This window comes from Ictidomys tridecemlineatus, chromosome 6 (assembly GCF_052094955.1).
Source record: "Ictidomys tridecemlineatus isolate mIctTri1 chromosome 6, mIctTri1.hap1, whole genome shotgun sequence".
In the NCBI taxonomy this organism is placed as follows: domain Eukaryota; kingdom Metazoa; phylum Chordata; class Mammalia; order Rodentia; family Sciuridae; genus Ictidomys; species Ictidomys tridecemlineatus.
In genome coordinates, this window is record NC_135482.1 from 14,001,570 (window position 1) to 14,020,168 (window position 18,599).

The following is an 18,599-nucleotide window of genomic DNA, read 5'->3' on the forward strand; positions in this document are numbered from 1 at the left end:
AGGAAGCTGTGGCTGGGATGAAGGGGACTGCAGCTACTCAATTCCAGCAGCTGGCTGTGACTTGAGAGTGCAGGCCCTATCAGAACTGCCATTTTTTCCAACAAAGCTTGAAATCCACATTTTCATACGAAACATCTGAATTCTAAATGTTGGCAAATAAATAAATTATCCTAAGAAGCAATAAGTAAAATAAAAAGCAAAAACAAAAACCACATAATCAACACTACATGAGTAAGCCAAACAAAACATGTTTATATAAGCTAAATCCAGCCTAGGTGCCGATAATTTACAACTTTTAGGAAACAGATCAGAGCTTTTGGTAAGTGGCATTTTGTAAGCCCAGACCAGGGAAGAAGGGAATAGGTGGGGTCGGAAAGGAGACAGTGTATGAGAATGATACTAAAAATGCCCATCCAGGACACTCCACAGTCTATTCCCCCTCAGAATAACAACACAACAAACATTTAACCATTTCTTGTTTTTCTTGAATTCCATTCCCTGGCTACCACTCCTTAACTAGATGAGGGGCTTGATGAAGGTAGGAAACTGGATTGTCACAGAATCCTAATGCTGAGGAGGGGCTGACCAAGAAAAAAAAATAACTCAGAAAAATGAATTAATTCAACAAAAATTTGCTACTGTTTGCCAGGCATTATTCTGAGGAACAAAAACAGATGCAAACAAAATCCCCTATGGAGTTTATCTTCTAATGGAGGAAACAATAGATCTAAAGAATAAGGAAGCTTATGGCAGGAGGTGATAAGTGCTGTGAGAGAAGGAGCAACAGAAGCATGGGGTGGCGAGGTCAAGGCAGGAGCACTACTACCCTGAATAAGAAGCTGATACCTGAGCACAGACTTGAAGGAGGGAAGGCAATCCAGTGACATTCCAGGAAGAAGGATCCTCAAGGCAGCGGCCTTGGGCAGGAGCATGTGTGGGGTGTTTAACAAATAGTGAAGAGCTCAAAGTGGTGAGGGCACAGCAAGAGAAAGCACAAGTATAAGCAGACTACAGCCAGAACTTTGGTTCTTAGTCACAGTAGGTACAGTCTGACACACATTTTCTAAGGACCACAAAGGACTACTGTGTTGAAAACAATGTCACAGATAGAATCAACAAGACCGGGAGCTGGAGTGTAGCTCAAGTGGTAGAGCGCTTGCCTAGATATGTGTGAAGCCTTGGGTTCAATTCCTAGCACTGCAATCAAAAAACAAGCCAGCAGTGGTGCACACTGGGAAGGCTGAAGCAACAGGACCACAAGTAAGAGGCCAGCCTCAGCAATATAGTAAGATCCTGTCTCAAAACTTAAAAATAAAATAAGAAGGTCCAGGGATTTAGCACAGTGGTAGAGAGCCCCTGGGTTTTATACCTAGTACCAAACGAAACTATACAAAAACCTAAGACCAATTAGGTTTTAGGTTTTTGTATAGTTATAAATTAGAAGGTTGTTAAGAAGACCCTGGAGAGTGACAAAATTTTAGTTTGGTAGCAGTGCTGGAAATAAGGGGTGACTAACTTCTGACTATGATGAACATACAGCCAGAACTATCTGATAGATGTATGTGTACATTTACAGAATTTAAATGAATCAAATAGAACTTTGTGTTTTCAGGGATATCAGGGTGTATAAAGACCCATTCACTTTCTCTTGTTTTCTGTTCTGATTACATCAAAGTATAGGGAAGCTATAGTGAAGGTAAAACTCATCTCCCTTTGAAGGACTTGGAGGCAGAATTTAGTAGCAGTTAAACCACAGTTCTGACTTCACACCTACTAGGATGGTTATTACTGAGAACACAAACTTACTTCCCTCCAGAAAACAGCAAATACTGTGAGGAAGCAGAAAAAAGAGAAGCCCTGAACTCTTGGAGGGAATGTAAAATGGTATGGCTGTTTCTTAAGAAATTAAGCATACAACTACCATGTGATCCAGCCATTCCTCTTTTGGGTACTGATCCAAAAGAAGTGAAAGCAGGGACCTGAATGGATACTGGTACACTCATGTTTAGCAGCATTATTCACCACAGTCAAAAGTTGAAAGCAACCCAAGTGTCTGCTGATGGATGAATGGATAAACACAATGTGGTATACACAGAGAATAGAATACTATTCAGTCTTAAAATGAAAGGAAAATTTGACACACATTACAATATGAGTGAATCCTAAAGATATTATTCTAAGTTAGCTAGTCACAGAAGGACAAATATGATTCCATGTACATTAGGTTTCTAGATTTCAGAGAGACAGAGAGAGATGGTGGTTACCAGAGGCTAGAAGGTGGGAGAATGGGTACAGAACTTCACTGGGGAAGATGAAAAAGTTCTGGAGATGGACAGTGGTGATGGTTAGAAAATCTTATGTCATGTGTACTTTACCCCAAAATAAAAAGGCAAAGTAAAGAGAACAGTAAAATATACTCTGGCTACCTCAAAAAACAGCAGAATCCCTCAAACACAACAAGCTCTGGAGTCAGGCTAACGGACATGTATGGACTCTCTGCCTTGGGCAAGTTACTTGACTTCATTGAGCTCACCTGTAAAATGGGAATAACTCTATCTCAAAGAGTTGTGAAGATGAGATAATATTTGTCAAGTTCTTAGAACAGTGCTTGGCACAAGTTAAACACTCAATAAATACCAGCTATTATTATTTGCATAGTTGAGGCACTTTCTGAGAAATAAGAAACAAAGACCTCAGATGATCCAGGAAGTGATTTATTCTATTTAGTTATCATTATGGAGACATATGTATAATCTTTATTCACTAAAGAAACTACACAACTATAGGGCATGGCTGCCCGCTTCCCGGTCTTGGGGCCGCACATGTGGCTGGGAAGGCTCCTGGTGATCAGCCAGGAGGCAGTGCTGTGGGTGGTGACAGAAAAAGTGGACCACCTCCAGGATAGGTCCAGGACTCTTCCGCTGCCCTCGTGGACAGCTCGTGTCTTCCCTTACGGACTATGGGATGAGTGTACACGTGAACTTGCTCCACCCCTCTGACTTTTATTCTGATTGGCTTCTGTGCAATATATAAGCTGTATGTACTTCCTCAATATATGAGATCCATCTCCCTGGTGCCTCTGATTGTCCTCCAGCAAGGGAGGGCTGGGTGCAGGCTGCCAGTCCTGTTCAGGGTGTGCTTTCCCTGCTGGTCAGGAGTGGGGGGGGGGAGCTAAAAACCCCGACACACGACAACTAGGGCTCTTGTGGAGTCTGATATAATTAAATTCACATATAAGATACTGTGAAGATAAACCAGTTCTTCAAAATGTCTCAAGTAATTTGAGCACTAGTGTATAAATGTTCACAGTAATTCCACAATAAAGAAGTAGGATAAATTATGAAACCACATCCTAATCCAAGTCTTTGCATTAGATTAGCAATGGAAAGAACTAGGTAATATGGGTGTCAGATATTTATTATCAGATATTTATTAAATGTTTACCATGTATCAGCCACACAAACATAAATACTGAATACATTTACATGAATATCAATATGCATGTATGCAAGAAAGAAAAGCTCCAAAATGTCTTTTTAAATTATAGTACTTTGTGGGGCTGGGGTTGCGGCTCAGGATAAAGCGTCAGCCTAGTGCAAGTGAGGTATTGGTTTTGATCCTCAGTACCAATACAAATAAATAAAATAAAGGTATCGTGTCCATCTACAACTTAAATTTTTTTAAAAAAATTATAGTACTTTAAAAATGTTTCCTATTAGGCTATTTGATTAAGAGTTCTATCCTTGCCATAAAGGGCAGAAAACTGATGGTTGTAAATCTACATAAAATGAAAACTGGAGCAAAGTTCAGCATTGTAGTTCAGCTAACACATCTGGTTAATGATGGTCATTAACCCAAATTATAATACAAAAGAAAACAGCTCAAATTTGAAATTACAAAATTGATATTATTGTAATAATCACAAAGGCTGGTAAACTTTTAGAACTGGTGTGCATGGCAGAAATAGTAATAATTTCATTTTCAACTCTGGTCTTCCAGTGATCTGAATTTAGATGTGCTTCATGAATGCTTGCAGTAATAATAAATCCCAGTTCCTAGAGATGCTAATTAAATCCCATTATATATCAATTATACCATCACAACCCAAACTGGACAAAGAGAAAAATCATGGTTTTTGATTTACTTACTTCAAGAAAACTAAAAACAAAGAAATTATTTATATAGCCCAAATATAATGAGACAACTATATTAGAACTTGACTTAAGCAGCATAACAAAATTTTGACAATTAAAAGGAAAATAAAGTATCTTGCCTTATGCTTAAGAAACCATCTGTATAGCTACTGCCATAGCTACAGCTGTGATAAATATAGTTAAGAAGTCCCCTGAATTTGCTCAATAAAAAGATTTTAAGCTTTGGATATAAGTATGATCTAATGTGGAGTTTGAATATCTGAGGTATCCTAAAGAGTCTGCCCACTTTTCCTTCAATAAACACATCTCTTTTATACCTCAGAGATATGTACCCTCTTGCCTTTATGTCTTCCATAAAGACATCTCTTTACACCTCAGACACCTGTGTACCTAGTCTGAAAGCCACTGTTCTAAAATGAGCCAAATGTCATTAAACACACATTCAATTAATGTTTAGAATGATGTAAAACCATGTCAGCCAGAAGGTAATGTTATGTCATGCTTTTATTTTTTCTATACAGCTAAGGGGTCTCCATGTGCAGAGACATAGAAGAAATAGGTATAAAAGTTAGAATTTGGACATTTGGTTGCCCTTTGATAAAGGATCAAACTTCACTGGAAAGTGTTAACAAACCTGGCTAGACATACACCAAAAACCTACGTGGCTCATAATTTAATTCTATGAGTATATTTTGTCTAAATGTGCAAATTGCAGAAAGTCATTTCCAGTCCATTAAATACATTTATTTTGACACAAAAAGAATTGCTGTGATATTAACTGTCTCCCATAGCCTGAATGTAAGCTCCATGCAATTCTGGGCTTCAGATTCCAATAAAGGATTACAGGTTACCTTGGTGCATTAATCAGAATCCACTTACATTTTTGACCACAAGACAAGGGCCAACTGAAGAATAATTTCTCTGCTTCTGCCAATACTAGCAACTGTTGTGAATAAATGCATCATAAGAAAAGCAAACTAGATCTTGGGAACTCTGACTGGTGAAGGGTAATCAGAGGGTAGGAGAATAAGTAATCCTTTCAGATGCTGACTTTTTAAGCTTGACTAGATTAGTAAAAGTTTTCGTAACAAGTTCTTTGAGCTCTGTAGACCACTCCCTAGAGTACAAAAGTCATCTTGCTTACAAAGTACTCTGTTTGCCACCGCTTTTACAAGGACCATTTGAAGAATTAACACATTAAAGGTCCCACCACACTTTTCATCTTAAAGAAGAATGATTTAAGAGAAAAACAGATGCAAATCTATCTGAAGGGAGAAGATGTGATGCCACTTGGAAAACATTTATATTTGTAATAATCAATATTTAAGAGACACAATATTTGACAATGATGATCATTCTGATCATACTATTACACTACTCCTGTGACCGCATAAGCCAAGTTCAAAGGCTAAAAATGATTTCAGTTAAGATGTAAAGCTCAAGTATAGAGTCTTCTTGTGACACAGCCAAAACATTAACAATATCAGACACCACAGTTACTGATTTAGACAAAAGGTGCTCTAATGAAATCCTCTATGTAACAATTCTATTTCTTATACTCTTAGGAGAGACCCCAGTGTTCCTGTATGCTCTCTGAGCTCCTTCTTATTACAGTAGCATTCTGGTACTTGCTAAGCGTATGATCATTAGCATTATAAAAGACATTCACCAAATAAAATGGATAATATACACTGAGATGCAAAAATATTGAGCCATCCATGAGTACCTCTTGCGTTTTCTGCCTTAATTGACTGTCCATATTCCCTGGGAATCAATGAATGCCTAACGTAATCTCCACCTTCATTTTAAAATGAGATGTTTAGATGGATGTGGTGGCATACACCTATAATCTCAGATACTCAGGAGGCTGAGGCCAAAGGATTGCTGGGACTCATGGGTTTGAGTTTGTTCTCATAGTGAGAAACCCCCATCGAAGAAAAAAAAGTGGCAGTGGGGGTCAGGAAAGTGAGACTTTTCAAGTAGGGTATTTTTACATGTCAAATGAAGAGATATAAATTAATATGGAAAAACAATTAATGGAATGGGAAAACCAAGAGCTAATAAGACTAACTTAGCATGATGACTTAGAGAAAGAAAGAATATGATTTCTCTATTTGAATTTGTAATACTTGACAGAAATGCCCAATCTATAACATCTAAATAGTGGTAGTCTTAAGAACTTACTATTTACAGTCACTGCTAGCTTCCCCTGTCCAAAAAGCTTTTTTTTCCCTAAGACACATTCTATAAGATCCTAAAGAGTCTAATAGATAACACTAGGAATGCTGAAAGCAACACTACCTACTCAGACCTATTTTGCCAAGAAATAGGCCATTTATCTTATTGGGGACCTGTCATTTCTTTCCTCTTCTGAAACTATGTTACTTTTATGTCAACAGGGCATAATTTGTACATTTAAAAAAACAAAAAAAACCCCAAACCAAAACTCCCCTAAAACCAAATTTTCAGATTATGATTGTCTATTCTTGATCACTTCATACTACAGAAGACTATCAATAGAAAACAGAGCACCTCAACATTACTGATAATGCCAAAAAGGAAGGGAATATCTTTTTAATGTTTTGTAATGGAATCCAGCAAAAACTGCTCAGATAATTACTAATGAATAGAAACTAAGAAATTTACTTGAGATGGAGATTGACGGGGAATGAAAAGGATGGGGAGAGAGCAGAAGGAATGATAGGTGGTTTGTCTTGGAGTTTGGCGGGGCAGAGAATTAGTGATTTTAATTTGTAAGCACTGACTCTGACTTCATAGTTTCAGATTTGCCTTTTTGGTGCACTGACTAAACTTGTTAAAACATGATCCATAAGAGTATGTTTGATTAGAATTCAATGTGGAGCCAGACTTCTTCCTTTGTTGCATTATTTTTTTGACTTGTAAGAGTTTTTATGTAAGGGAGTTGATCATAATGTATGAAACTTAACATTTAGAGTTCCGAGAAAGACCGAAATATCAAATAACCAAGTTAAATTTGGTCTTGGTTAGAACATATAAAATCTCTTATGGAAAAGAAGGAAAACAGTAAGCAGTAATGTTTTTAGTAGATGATAGACTTCTAAAATCACCAGCTCTCTTAGTACTTGAGAGAAGATAATGAACATGTTGAAAACATCATGCAACTGAACATTTCTTGCAATATTATCCTTCCTCAATCACTTAAAGTCATTCTCTAAGGCACTTGCTATAAAACTGCCTCAAAAAACACCATTAAAAGGAAAGCTTCCAAATCCACAAGAGAAAAGAAACATTGGAAAATGAAAGACAAAGGAAGTGAAAGGCAAATAACCAACTGATAGGCACAGCAATAGTTAGGTGAAAAGAAACTTGATACTATACTTTGGTTTTGCATTTTTGTATTCTTCAGTGTCTGTATCCTCGTCCTCTGAGTACCAATTATCTCCTCTTCCTCCAGCCAAGAGGCCCCTGGCCGCCAACAGTCCTGCAGCATTCCCATAGCCAGTATATTTCAGCAGGCTATCCACTGCAAAACAGAACAGGGTTTTAGACAGGAGTTTATGGGTGCTTACCATCATCATCAACCACTCACACCCAATGTAGGGAGGAAGGTGTGTGGAAGTGGTTATGCCGAATTTTCAACAAATTGTTTTATATGTTTTGAGGACTAAGAGCTTTTTTTTTTTCAGAAAAAGAAACTTAACAGCTGATCCAAACACACTTTTGGCAGAAGTGGGGCCTCTGTGACTGCTGGGTCACTGGTAAGGATCATGTTGCAATAATAAAGTTTCTGATCTTAAATCTTACATTTCTAAAATTCAGTTTAAGAAAAATCATAAGAAACTAGAAATAATAAAGGTCAAATTTGGATTTTACCAATATGGTATGTAATGTATTCTTTGTAAGACTAGGAGGTAAAAGGTGTAAGAAATAAGAAAATTAAGGATATTAGTAAATAAGTTAATCTAATATACTACTCTAAAAAAAAAAAAAAAAAGCAACAATATGTAAACACAAGAAGCCCAATGAGAAGATAGGTCCAGAGCTAGACAGACAAGGTTCCAATTAGGACTCTACCACTTAGTTGACTTTGGGTAAGAGATCCTGCAACCACCCCACTTTTCAAATCTGTAGGAGTGAAATAATAACCATCTACTCCACAAGTTAATACCTACAAGGGATTTAGCAAAGCATCTGGTTAAATTCATTCTATTTCTCTAGTAATACTGGGTAAAAGAATTATTTCAGGAACACCCTCCCCCACCAAAAAAAAACTCAAAACAAAAAAACACCCAATGACTCTCAGTGGATGCTGGATAGGATTACATCAGAATTTAAAACGCATCATGTAACCTGAAAGCCCTCTGAATAAATCTGATATGCCCCATCTTGTGACAGTGGGTCCCCAAGATAAAGTGATTTAGATAAATTAGTGAATCATTAAACTAGGGGAAGAAATCAAAATTCAGTGTATATAGGTATTTTTAATATTCTTGGAGGTCAGACATGAACTTAATGCATGTTCAGATACAAAGCCATTGATGATGTAGATCACAGATTTAAACCAACATAGCACTGATGCTCTCACTGCAAGCATTGCTGATAAGGCTTATTTTCATTTTTTTTTTTTGTGCTAATCCCAAGGCTGTGTGTATGTTAAACACATGCTCTATCACTGAGCTACACTCCAGCCACAGTCTTACGATTTTTTTCTCCAGGCTTATTATTATTTAAATAAATAAGGATATTTAATGCTTCCATAAAAATAATATTCACTGAAATCATTAAAGTCTAAATTGTGGCAACACGAATAAATGGTTTAAATGAATATACTTAAAAACTAACAGCAATTTAAAATGACACATAGCATTTAGCTAAAGATTAAAATACTTTAAGAACACAAACATGATGAAAGTCCAAATAGACTAAACAAAAGTAAATATAATTCCAAATGACTGCTTTTTTTATACAGAAAATCCTTCTGAAAGCCAGTTAATAGTAAAAATGCCTGACATTTTAGTGAAAATATTTATTGTTCTTTCACTGGAGCAAACATGTGCCAACTCTGTGATAGGCAGTGTGGGTTACAAAGATGATTTAGGACACACTTTGCCTTCAAAACAGTTAAGGCCGCAGCCAATAGTTTTAAAGGCAAATGAACTTTTGTTAAAGAGATAAAATATTTGAAAGTGGGGGTGAGAGAGAGGGAGATGCAAAATTCTCAATGAGAAGCACTGATGGAGTGTTTGACATTATTTTTTAGTCTATTTTTGAATAAACTATATAATATCCTATTTGATATTGGGAAAGTAGAAAAGGAAAAATGACTGACCTTGGATATTAAGGTAAGCTGCTAAGACAAAGAAAAGATTTCTGATGGTCCTAAATGTACTCTCTTACACACACACACACAATTTATTCTTTGTCATAATAATTATCCATATAGTTATATAAAAATGTTACCGAAATGAAATAATTCAGCATTTAGGCAGAAAGTAGCATTTCACTACTCTTTTACCAGGATGCTAGAGGGTATTCTACGAACACAGGCGAGCAACCAGGGCAGCACAGTGAGAGCTACACAGGTAGTCAAGAAGAAAAGAGTGGCAAAACCAATCTCCCCAGATACCATTCTCCTTTCTCTGTATAGATCTTTTTCTTTCTGGTCAAATACTGCAACTTTTAGATATCCATACTAGTAGTTTTCTCTGGCTAGTGTCTTTATTCCAGAGTTGCATTTCTCTATTCCTTATTACACATAACTGCCCAAGACATCTTTGTAAAGCATGATTCCTTCCATTACGGGCTAAACTCAAATACCAAAACAGGGTCTACAGGGCTCTTCATTTGGTGGCCTTTGCCTCTTTTCCAAATTCATCTTGTATACTGTGGACTTCTCACATCTTGAACTAGTCCCCCACCTCCCCGAATCTACTAGTTATTTTCCATTTCTTTGTATTCTTTTGCAAAGACATTCTCTGACTTTCACACTCCCTAATCATTCCCTCAGTCAGGCTACCATGTTACCTGGCACATTTCTCTCTTAGGGAACTTACTACAGTATAATGAAATTATTATTTTTTTATATGGAGAAATACACAGGATGGCATACGTTCTAGATTGGATTTATAGAGAGCACAAATACTTCTCTTTGATTAAACATTTATGGGGCATTCACTTTCTGTAAGGTTCTTTGTTAAGCATGGTGGGATCCAGAGATGAGTACAATATGATCTCTAACTTAAAGAGACTTAATGTCTAGAATTCAAGCTCAACCAATAAAGAGTGACAACATGGCAAATGTCAAAAGTTTTAAAAACATAAATAAATAAAACTACCATAAAGGAAAGAATGATTTACTTTGCTTGTGATGGTCAAAGAAGTCTTAAGAGATGAGGCTCAAGCTGATCTTCAAGGACACCCCATGATAAAGTTCACCCCTTGATAACAAAAATGGGAAGGCATCCCATGAATAAATAAAGCATTTAGTATGATTAAGCAGAAACAGCTGTAAAATACACTATACAGGTAAACCATGATTTGGATTTTGCTATGCCGGTGACAGGAAATCATTTAAAGTTTTACATGAGGGAATGACAAGATTATATCTGTTGATTATATCAGTCCCTCTGTTAGCTATGTAAAAGATAAAATGAAGAAAACCTGACTAGAAACAGACTTACTTAAATAGTTTAAGAAAATAATTTTAAGGGCCTGTACCAAGGTAGTGGTGTGAGAACAGAAAGAAGGGGAATAAATAAAAGAGGTATTTAGGAGGTAAAATATATATGATGTGATTATTAATCTGCAGGTAAAAAAGAAATTTGGGGTAATCCTGGCCTTTTGCCTTTAGCGATTAAATAGAAAATGTGACTTTCACAGAAAAAGTGACCAAAGGATAAAGAAAATGTTGGGGAGAATGGTAATGGAGATAATGAACTCAACTTTAGACATTAGTTGAAGTCACCTGTGAGAAACTCAAGTGCAGTTGTCAATGAGCAGGTAGATAAATATGACAGGTTCAGGAAAAAGGTTGGGGCTGGAGATAGAGATTTGGGAAGCTACTCAGCAAAAAGGCTGAAGCAAAAGCCAAGGGAGAGAATGAGATTACTCAGGGAGCAAAATAAAGTGAGAATGAGGCCAGAAGATGACTGTAAAGAGCACTGGGAATTAAATATGGAAAAGACAGAAATCAGTAAGAGAGACTGAAAAAAAAAAAAAGAAAAGAAAAGAAATGGGGGTGGGGGTCAATAGATAATCTAGAAGTGTGTGGTAGCACAGAAACGATACAAGTTGTCAGCATTGTCAACTGTTGAAGAGTTATAGACAGATATAAAGAAGACCTTAGAAATTGCTGGCTTTTACCAAGTTGAAGACTGAGTAAGGAAACTGAAAAGAAAAACAGATAAGTCTTACAAGACGCCAAAATCTGAAGGACAATGATATGTATGTATATAGTTTGAGGAAAGCACATGGGGAGAATAAAGAAAAAAAAATAAAGAGTAAAAACTGATGAAGCAAAGCTTCTGCAAAGACAGGAAGAGAAAAGATCAACAGGAAGAGAGAATGTTTAGCTCCAAGCTAGACACCTATTCCTCTGAGACTTAAGTGGAGATTAAAGTAAATTTGTAAGTGTGGAGGGCTACATGCTGAGGGAGTTCAAGTCTAATCTTTGAGCAAATACATTAAAGGGGCGGGGGGAGAACCAAAGTAGGAGACTATTTTCACAAATTATTTTCTTTTGATTAAACTACAAAAAAATCTATCTTTAGGTTCCCTGTAGAAAGAACCCAATTTGCAGAGTGATCCTAAAAGTTTAGTTATGGCAGGGTAAAGAGAACAAATTGGTGGCACAAGCACAAAGTTAGCCTTTTGGCGACTATCAGCTGGAGATGCCACTTTGCTTGGCACAGATGAGTATTTAAGACACCTGGAATGTTCCTTTTGTGCCTAATCTTCCATAAGATTTTGCATGCTGTATCTCATCTTATTTTAATTTCCTTCTTTACTTCTATTCTCTGTGTTCCTAACCCAATTTGCTTATGCTTACAGTCTCTACCTTGCCGTCTGAGCTTTGAGCATTGATCAAAGTACCTTCCTTCACTTTCAAACTGAGCTATGCCTATCCTAAAGAGGAAAGCTCAGTTACTCTGACAAATTATTTGAAATCTATTTCATTTTGATAGTCTCTCCAAACCCAACTTCCAAAAATCTGATGACTTAAATTGAAGGTAGACTCCTTTTTTTTGGCCCAAAGTTTTACATTTGAATTAGCTGACATTTAGAAACAGATTTTATGTAACTATCCAGTGTTCTAGTTTCTCTTGAAAAACTTTGAAGATCTGGTAACACATTTGATTGTTCATGGTAACAGTAAGTTGAAGTTGAACTGCAACATCCCTTTTCCAACCCCTTAGTGTCCCCACTGTCTCTCCAATAGTGAGTTGCTGGAAAATATCAGTTTTTATTCATCATCTTATATCTAGTCTACCTGGCTAACTTTTTTCTTTTTAAATTTTTTTTTTTGTAATTGTAGATGGACAGATGGACAGAATGCCTTTATTTTATTTTTAAGTGGTGCTGAGGTTTGCACCCAATGTCTCACACATGAGAGGCAAGCGCTCTGCCACTGAGCTACAGCCCCAGCTCCCAACTGGTTTACTTTTATCACTAGCCTAGCTGCTATAGGCATTTGAGTCTGTGACTCCTTAGGGCAGAGACCCGTTTATCTTATGTATCTCAAAAATCCCATGGTTTAGCTCAAAAAATATTTTTGAATGACTGGATTTTTATTCCAAAATAATACATCTATACACCTGTGCTAATGTGGATTTGCTTTTGGGCTCAAAGTCACAACTACAAAATACTGGGTCTATAAGGGAATAAAGCCAACCATTTCAAATGGAAGAAAAATTTATAATAAATGAATATACCACATGTGCTACAACACTAACTCATCAGTAAGGTGATTATAGTTAGTTATATATATATATATTTAGTTATGCATTTATCTAATGCAATATTTAGACATAATAACTGTAGGAGAAACACACTTCATTTTAGCCTTTAAAAATTTTTTTTTATAAAGTATATAAGGGATACATGTTCCTTGTAGAAAAATTATAATACAGAGAACTAAAAAAGAAAAAACCCACCAGTAATCTTACTATGCAGAGGTAACAATATCAATAATAAAATATTATCACATCATATTCATTATAATATCTTGACAAACCTTATTATTTATTCTTATTGTGGCACTGGGGATTGGACCCAGGGACACTCTACCCCTGAGCTACATTCCCCAGCCCTTTTTTATTTTGAGACAGGGTCTCACTATTTTGCCCAGGCTGGCTTCAAACTTATGTTCCCTGCCTCAGGCTCCTCAATCATATTGATTATAGGCATGCACCACCAGGTCTGACTTTGACAAACCTTTTTCAATTAACAGGTACATATACAAGTACTTTAGATTTATGTACATACACATACTTAAAAAACAGATTTTTGATCTCAGAAAAATTGATTCAATTTAGTCAATACTTATAGACAACTATACACAAGACATTATGATAACCACTTTGTTCCAAGATGATAATTCAATCTTTTTTCAAAGCCATCAAGGAAGAAAATTGTTCAAAAGAGCAGAAGAAACTGAAATAATATTAACCTTAGAGGGTTCTTTTGAAAATAACATGACTTATGCATAGAATGTCAGGCACATGATACCTCTACTTCATAAGAGCTATGCTTATTACCATTATGATAACGATCAAATCATGTTGCTAGTACACTATCTGAACAGGAACTTAAGTATTCAGATCAATGTTAAGAAATAAAGTTGAGAAATATAGTTGACTTAAGAGTTTTAGAGAAGTGCACTTTTTTTTTAATATATATTTTTTAGTTGTAGGTGGACACGATACCTTTATTTTATTTTTATGTGGTGCTGAGGATCGAACCCAGTGTCTCACGTGTGCCAGGCAAGCGCTCTACCACTGAGCCACAACCCTAGCCCTGAGAAGTAAACTTTTTCATCTTCAAATTATCTATCTCATAAAACTTGAGTCTTTCAAAAAAATGGAATAAAAAATATGCTTATATGGGATTTTATATTAGGATATTTATAAACTAGAAGAAAGAAATACATGTGAATATCTGAGATCCTTTACTTAAAGAACCCAAATTAATACAGAATATTGAAATTAGCTGAAATTTTCTGGGAACTCCAATTTTCTCCTCCCTAAACCTCTTTTTTTTAATTGTTCTTTTTAGATATCAGGACTATAGAGTATATTTTGACATATTATGCATACATAGAGTATAACTTATTCTAACTAGGATCCCATTCTGTGGTTGAACATGATGTAGCACCTGAATTATTATACAGACTTTTCATAATGGCTCCAGGTCCTGCCCCATCAAGATTAAGAAGTTTGCAATAAAGATACAGAAAGTATAAACGTATGTGCTTGGCAATGTATCTGTCTTTGTGTGTCTTAATGAATTCAGAAGCATATAAAATGCTTTTTAATTTTTTGTTTTTTTGGTACTGGGGATTAAACCCAGATTCACTTTATTACTGAGCTACATCCAAGCCCTTTTTATTTTGAGAGAGGGTCTCACTAACTTGTTATTCTCCTGTCTCAGCATCTCAAGTAACTGGGATTACAGGTGTGTGCTACCATACCCAGTTTATAAAATGTTTTTAAGTTGTTTATTTATATTATCTTCTCGGCCCCTCTAATATGTTAGATAGTAAGCTCTGGTCAGGGTGGAAAAAGATGGCTACTACCAACAGGAAAATTCCTCAAGTTCCCTCCAAAAGATAAAAAGCAGGAGGCAAAGAGAGTTTAACCTACCTCTCTCTTTGCAAAGGACAAAAAGGAATTCAGCAGCAATTTGCTTGACTCCAAGGTCAACATGTGTCATGAGGCGCACCAGCTTATTTCTCACAGTTGAGCCAACTTCAGGTCGATTTGTCACATCCCTCAATGGTGGTAAAACCTGATGGCACAAATGAAAAAACCATCATCAATTGAGGGTACCTGAGTCTTTGAGGATGGTTGGTCTTGCAATTGGTCGGTCTTGCAATATTTACTGGGCTTAATTTTATAAGAGTGAAAAAATAAACAAATATATGTTAGCTTCTAAATAAAATTAAACAACAAAAATAAAACAAACTTCAAATAATTTGATGCCTGTAATGAGGCTTCATTTGAACAGCATCATCTCTGCTATATCACCAGGGTCTCCTAAAGGCATTTCCAAACTTTTACTCATCTCAACACCTGGAATGCTGTTTCTTGCCCCTATCAAAATCCATTTCAACGTCTGATTCAAGTTTCTCCTTTGTCCACAGAAACTTCCTTAATATCCAGAGTCATATTGATTTCTTCATTATTTTAAGTCTGAAGCATTCAATAAAAAACCACACTTATGCTTTCTTGATGTTTATAATAAAAAACTGGCTATTATGGGTTAAGCTTCCCTAATAAGAAAATCTGAAGTACTTCTAAATCCAAAACTTGTTGAGCACTAAGAGGATGCCACAAATGGAAAATTCCACACATGAGAGGAAAATTGACTTCATGTGACAGATCACAGTCAATCATGGGTAGACAAAACATAGTATAAAATTACCTTCAGGCTGGGTGTGATAGGGCACACCTGTAATCCTAGCTATTTGGGAGGCTGAGGCAGTGGGATTGCAAGTTTGAGGCCAGCCAGGGCAACTTAGTGAGACCCTGTCTCAAAATAAAAAAACTTTTAAAAAGGGATGGGGATGTAGCCCAGTGGTAGAGCACTCCTGGGTTCAATCCCTCATATCAAAAGCAAAAAACAAATGTAACAAAATAAATAAATAATCCTTCAGACTATGTATATAAGGTACATAACAAACATAAATGAATTTCCTGTTTGGACTTGGGTCCCACTGCCAAAATATCTCATTATGTTTATATGCAAATATTTCAAAATCAACCTAATTTCAAGCATTTTTGGTGAGAGATATTCTGGGCACTTTCTATGTGTTAGTTGTGGTAATAGAGGTCTACGTACATTATTTATAATCCTTGCAGTAACTCTGAAAAGAAGTAACAACAGGACCCTCATCCCTATTTTATAGATCTATCCTCAAAGGGTTAGTGTCACTTGCCTACTTTGTCTGTTCCTTTGTTTGCTCACTCATCCAAACATCCACCCAAATACTTCTCTCTGGCTGTCCTATGAGAGAAGCTACTTTGTCTGAGCCCTTTTCTGTCAATTCTCTTATCTCTTCTTGTCTTGTAAATCTTGGAATATTCAAGTGTTGAGTTCTTGAGTAACTCTTCTTTGTTATATTCGCTCACACTGTTGGTGGTCTCATCCAATTTAATAGTTTTATACAATCTCTACCTCCTCATGACTCTTGAATTTATGTTGGCATGTTGATTTCTTTCAGACTTCAAGGTTTTTTAAAATCACTGAATAGAAATGTATTATAGGATTTTACAAAGTGCTATGGAAAGTAATAGGTAAATGTAAGGACAAATTATATTAAAATTAACTTTCATTTTTAAGATTACATCTACAATGACAGAGAATATTCAACATAATACAATATTTAATATGCTGCGACCACCTTCTTTACAGACTGATTACAGAGCAAATCAGTGTCATGAAGACACTCTAACCTTTATGCTAGTGCATTTCAGTCTGTAATGTACATTCCAAATACCTATGGATGTTGTTAAAATGCAGATTCTGATTCAGTAAATCTTGGTGGGACCTATAATTCTGCATTTCTTTTTTTTTTTAAAACACTGGTGGCAAATTTGTGTGCATATAATCCAGTATTGTTAACTATCTGTACAATATTGTACAACAGGTTTCTAGAATTTAGTCATTTTATGTAACTGAAATTTTATTATATCCATTGAATAGATATAAAATCCCTAACCAGAGAATCTGACGTGCTCCCAAATCCAAAACTTGTTGAGCATTAAGAGAAGCCACAAATGGAAAATTCCACACATGACAGGAATATTGACCTCATGTAATATGTCACAGTCAATCATGGGTAGATGTTATATTGTGTAAAATCCATACTATCCCCAAGCCCTTGGTAAACACTAATTCCACTCTGCTATGACCTCCAGATTTTTATAGACTCTTCAAATTTAGCATGTCCTAAATGGGACTCTTGATGCTCCCACCAAAGCTCCTCATACAGTTTTCCGTCTCATTAACTGTTAATTAAAATTCATTCTTCCAATTGCTAAGTACGAAAACCTTGGAAATATCCTTCACTCCTTTTTCATTCCCCATATCCATCTACTAGCAAATTATGTTGGCTCTATTTCTGAAACATACCCATAATCCAACCACTTTTCACTACCAAGTAAGTCCAAGCTACCAATACTTCTCACCTGGACGAATATCATAGCCTCTAAGTGGTCCCTGCTTCTATCCTGCTACTTCTACGATTCTATACACAGCAGCTAGGATCATCTTTTGAAAGTCAGGTCATGTCACTCCTCAGAGTGTTCCAGTTTCCATGACTTCCCATCTCTCTCATAGTAGAAGGTAAGGTCCCCATAACTCCCTTATGAGGTGACATACAATCATTTCCTGCTATTTCTTTGACTTTGTTTTTACTATTCTCCTGGCTTATACTACTTCAGCTATACAGACTTCCATGGAATTTCTTAAACATGCCAAGTATTTTCTTACCTCAGGTCCTTGCATTTACTGTTCTTTCAGCCCAGAAACGATTTTTCTACAAACTTACATGGCTTTCTTGCTTAACTTCCTTCAAGGTCTCTGTTCAAATATCACTTATAAAAGAATTCTGTGACCACCCCTTCGCTAACCTCTAGCATTCTCTCCTTTGCCACTCTACCCCTGCCTCTACTCTAATTTTGCTCACAGCATTGACCACCATCTGGCACAGTATATGCTTTTGGTTTACTGTCTGCCCCCTTCTACAGAACTTACAGGGCAGGGATTTCTTTCTCTGGCTTATTGCTCTCTTTCTATGCCTGGAATATTATGGTTCTCAATAAATATTTATTAAATGAAGGGAAAATGAATTAATTCCAGTAACTTCTATTAAGTGATATATTAGACTGTTTTATTAGTATAAGGAAATACCTGAGTTGGGTTAATTTCATGAAAAAAAAAGAGGTTTATTTAGTTCATAGTACTGAAGGTTCAAATTCCAAGACTGTGTGGCTATATCCATCAAAGACAGCTTTGGTAAGGTGGAGAACAATATCACAATGGCAGGGGCATGTGTGGGAGGGAAAAAAATCACATCTTAAAACAGGAAGCTGCAATTCAGGGGTGGGCTCACTCTTTAAGAACTTGCTCTCAGAAAATCTCAAGGGTCTCACAAAGGTTATCTTAATCCCTCAGGAGGGCAGCTCCTCCAAAGACTGAAGAACTGCTCAACTCCCAACATCACCACTGTGGGAATCAAGTTTC

At 36.3% G+C, this 18,599-nt stretch overlaps 1 protein-coding gene across 8 annotated transcripts in view; it reads right to left on the reverse strand.

Moving 5' to 3' along the window:
- The window catches only part of Ric8b (RIC8 guanine nucleotide exchange factor B), a 106,889-nt gene that overhangs the window by 19,873 nt on the left and 68,417 nt on the right, over positions 1–18,599 (reverse strand). For all 8 annotated transcript variants that reach the window (XR_013440320.1, XR_013440319.1, XR_013440318.1 and 5 more), the window contains exons 7-8: positions 14,996–15,140; positions 7,515–7,659 (exon numbers count right to left, since the gene is read on the reverse strand). Coding sequence is in view for 2 of the 8 variants with exons in the window: in XM_005322327.4 (XP_005322384.1) it covers positions 7,515–7,659; positions 14,996–15,140 (290 nt within the window). In the remaining 6 variants the exon portion in view is untranslated. The remainder of the gene's footprint in view (positions 1–7,514; positions 7,660–14,995; positions 15,141–18,599) is intronic.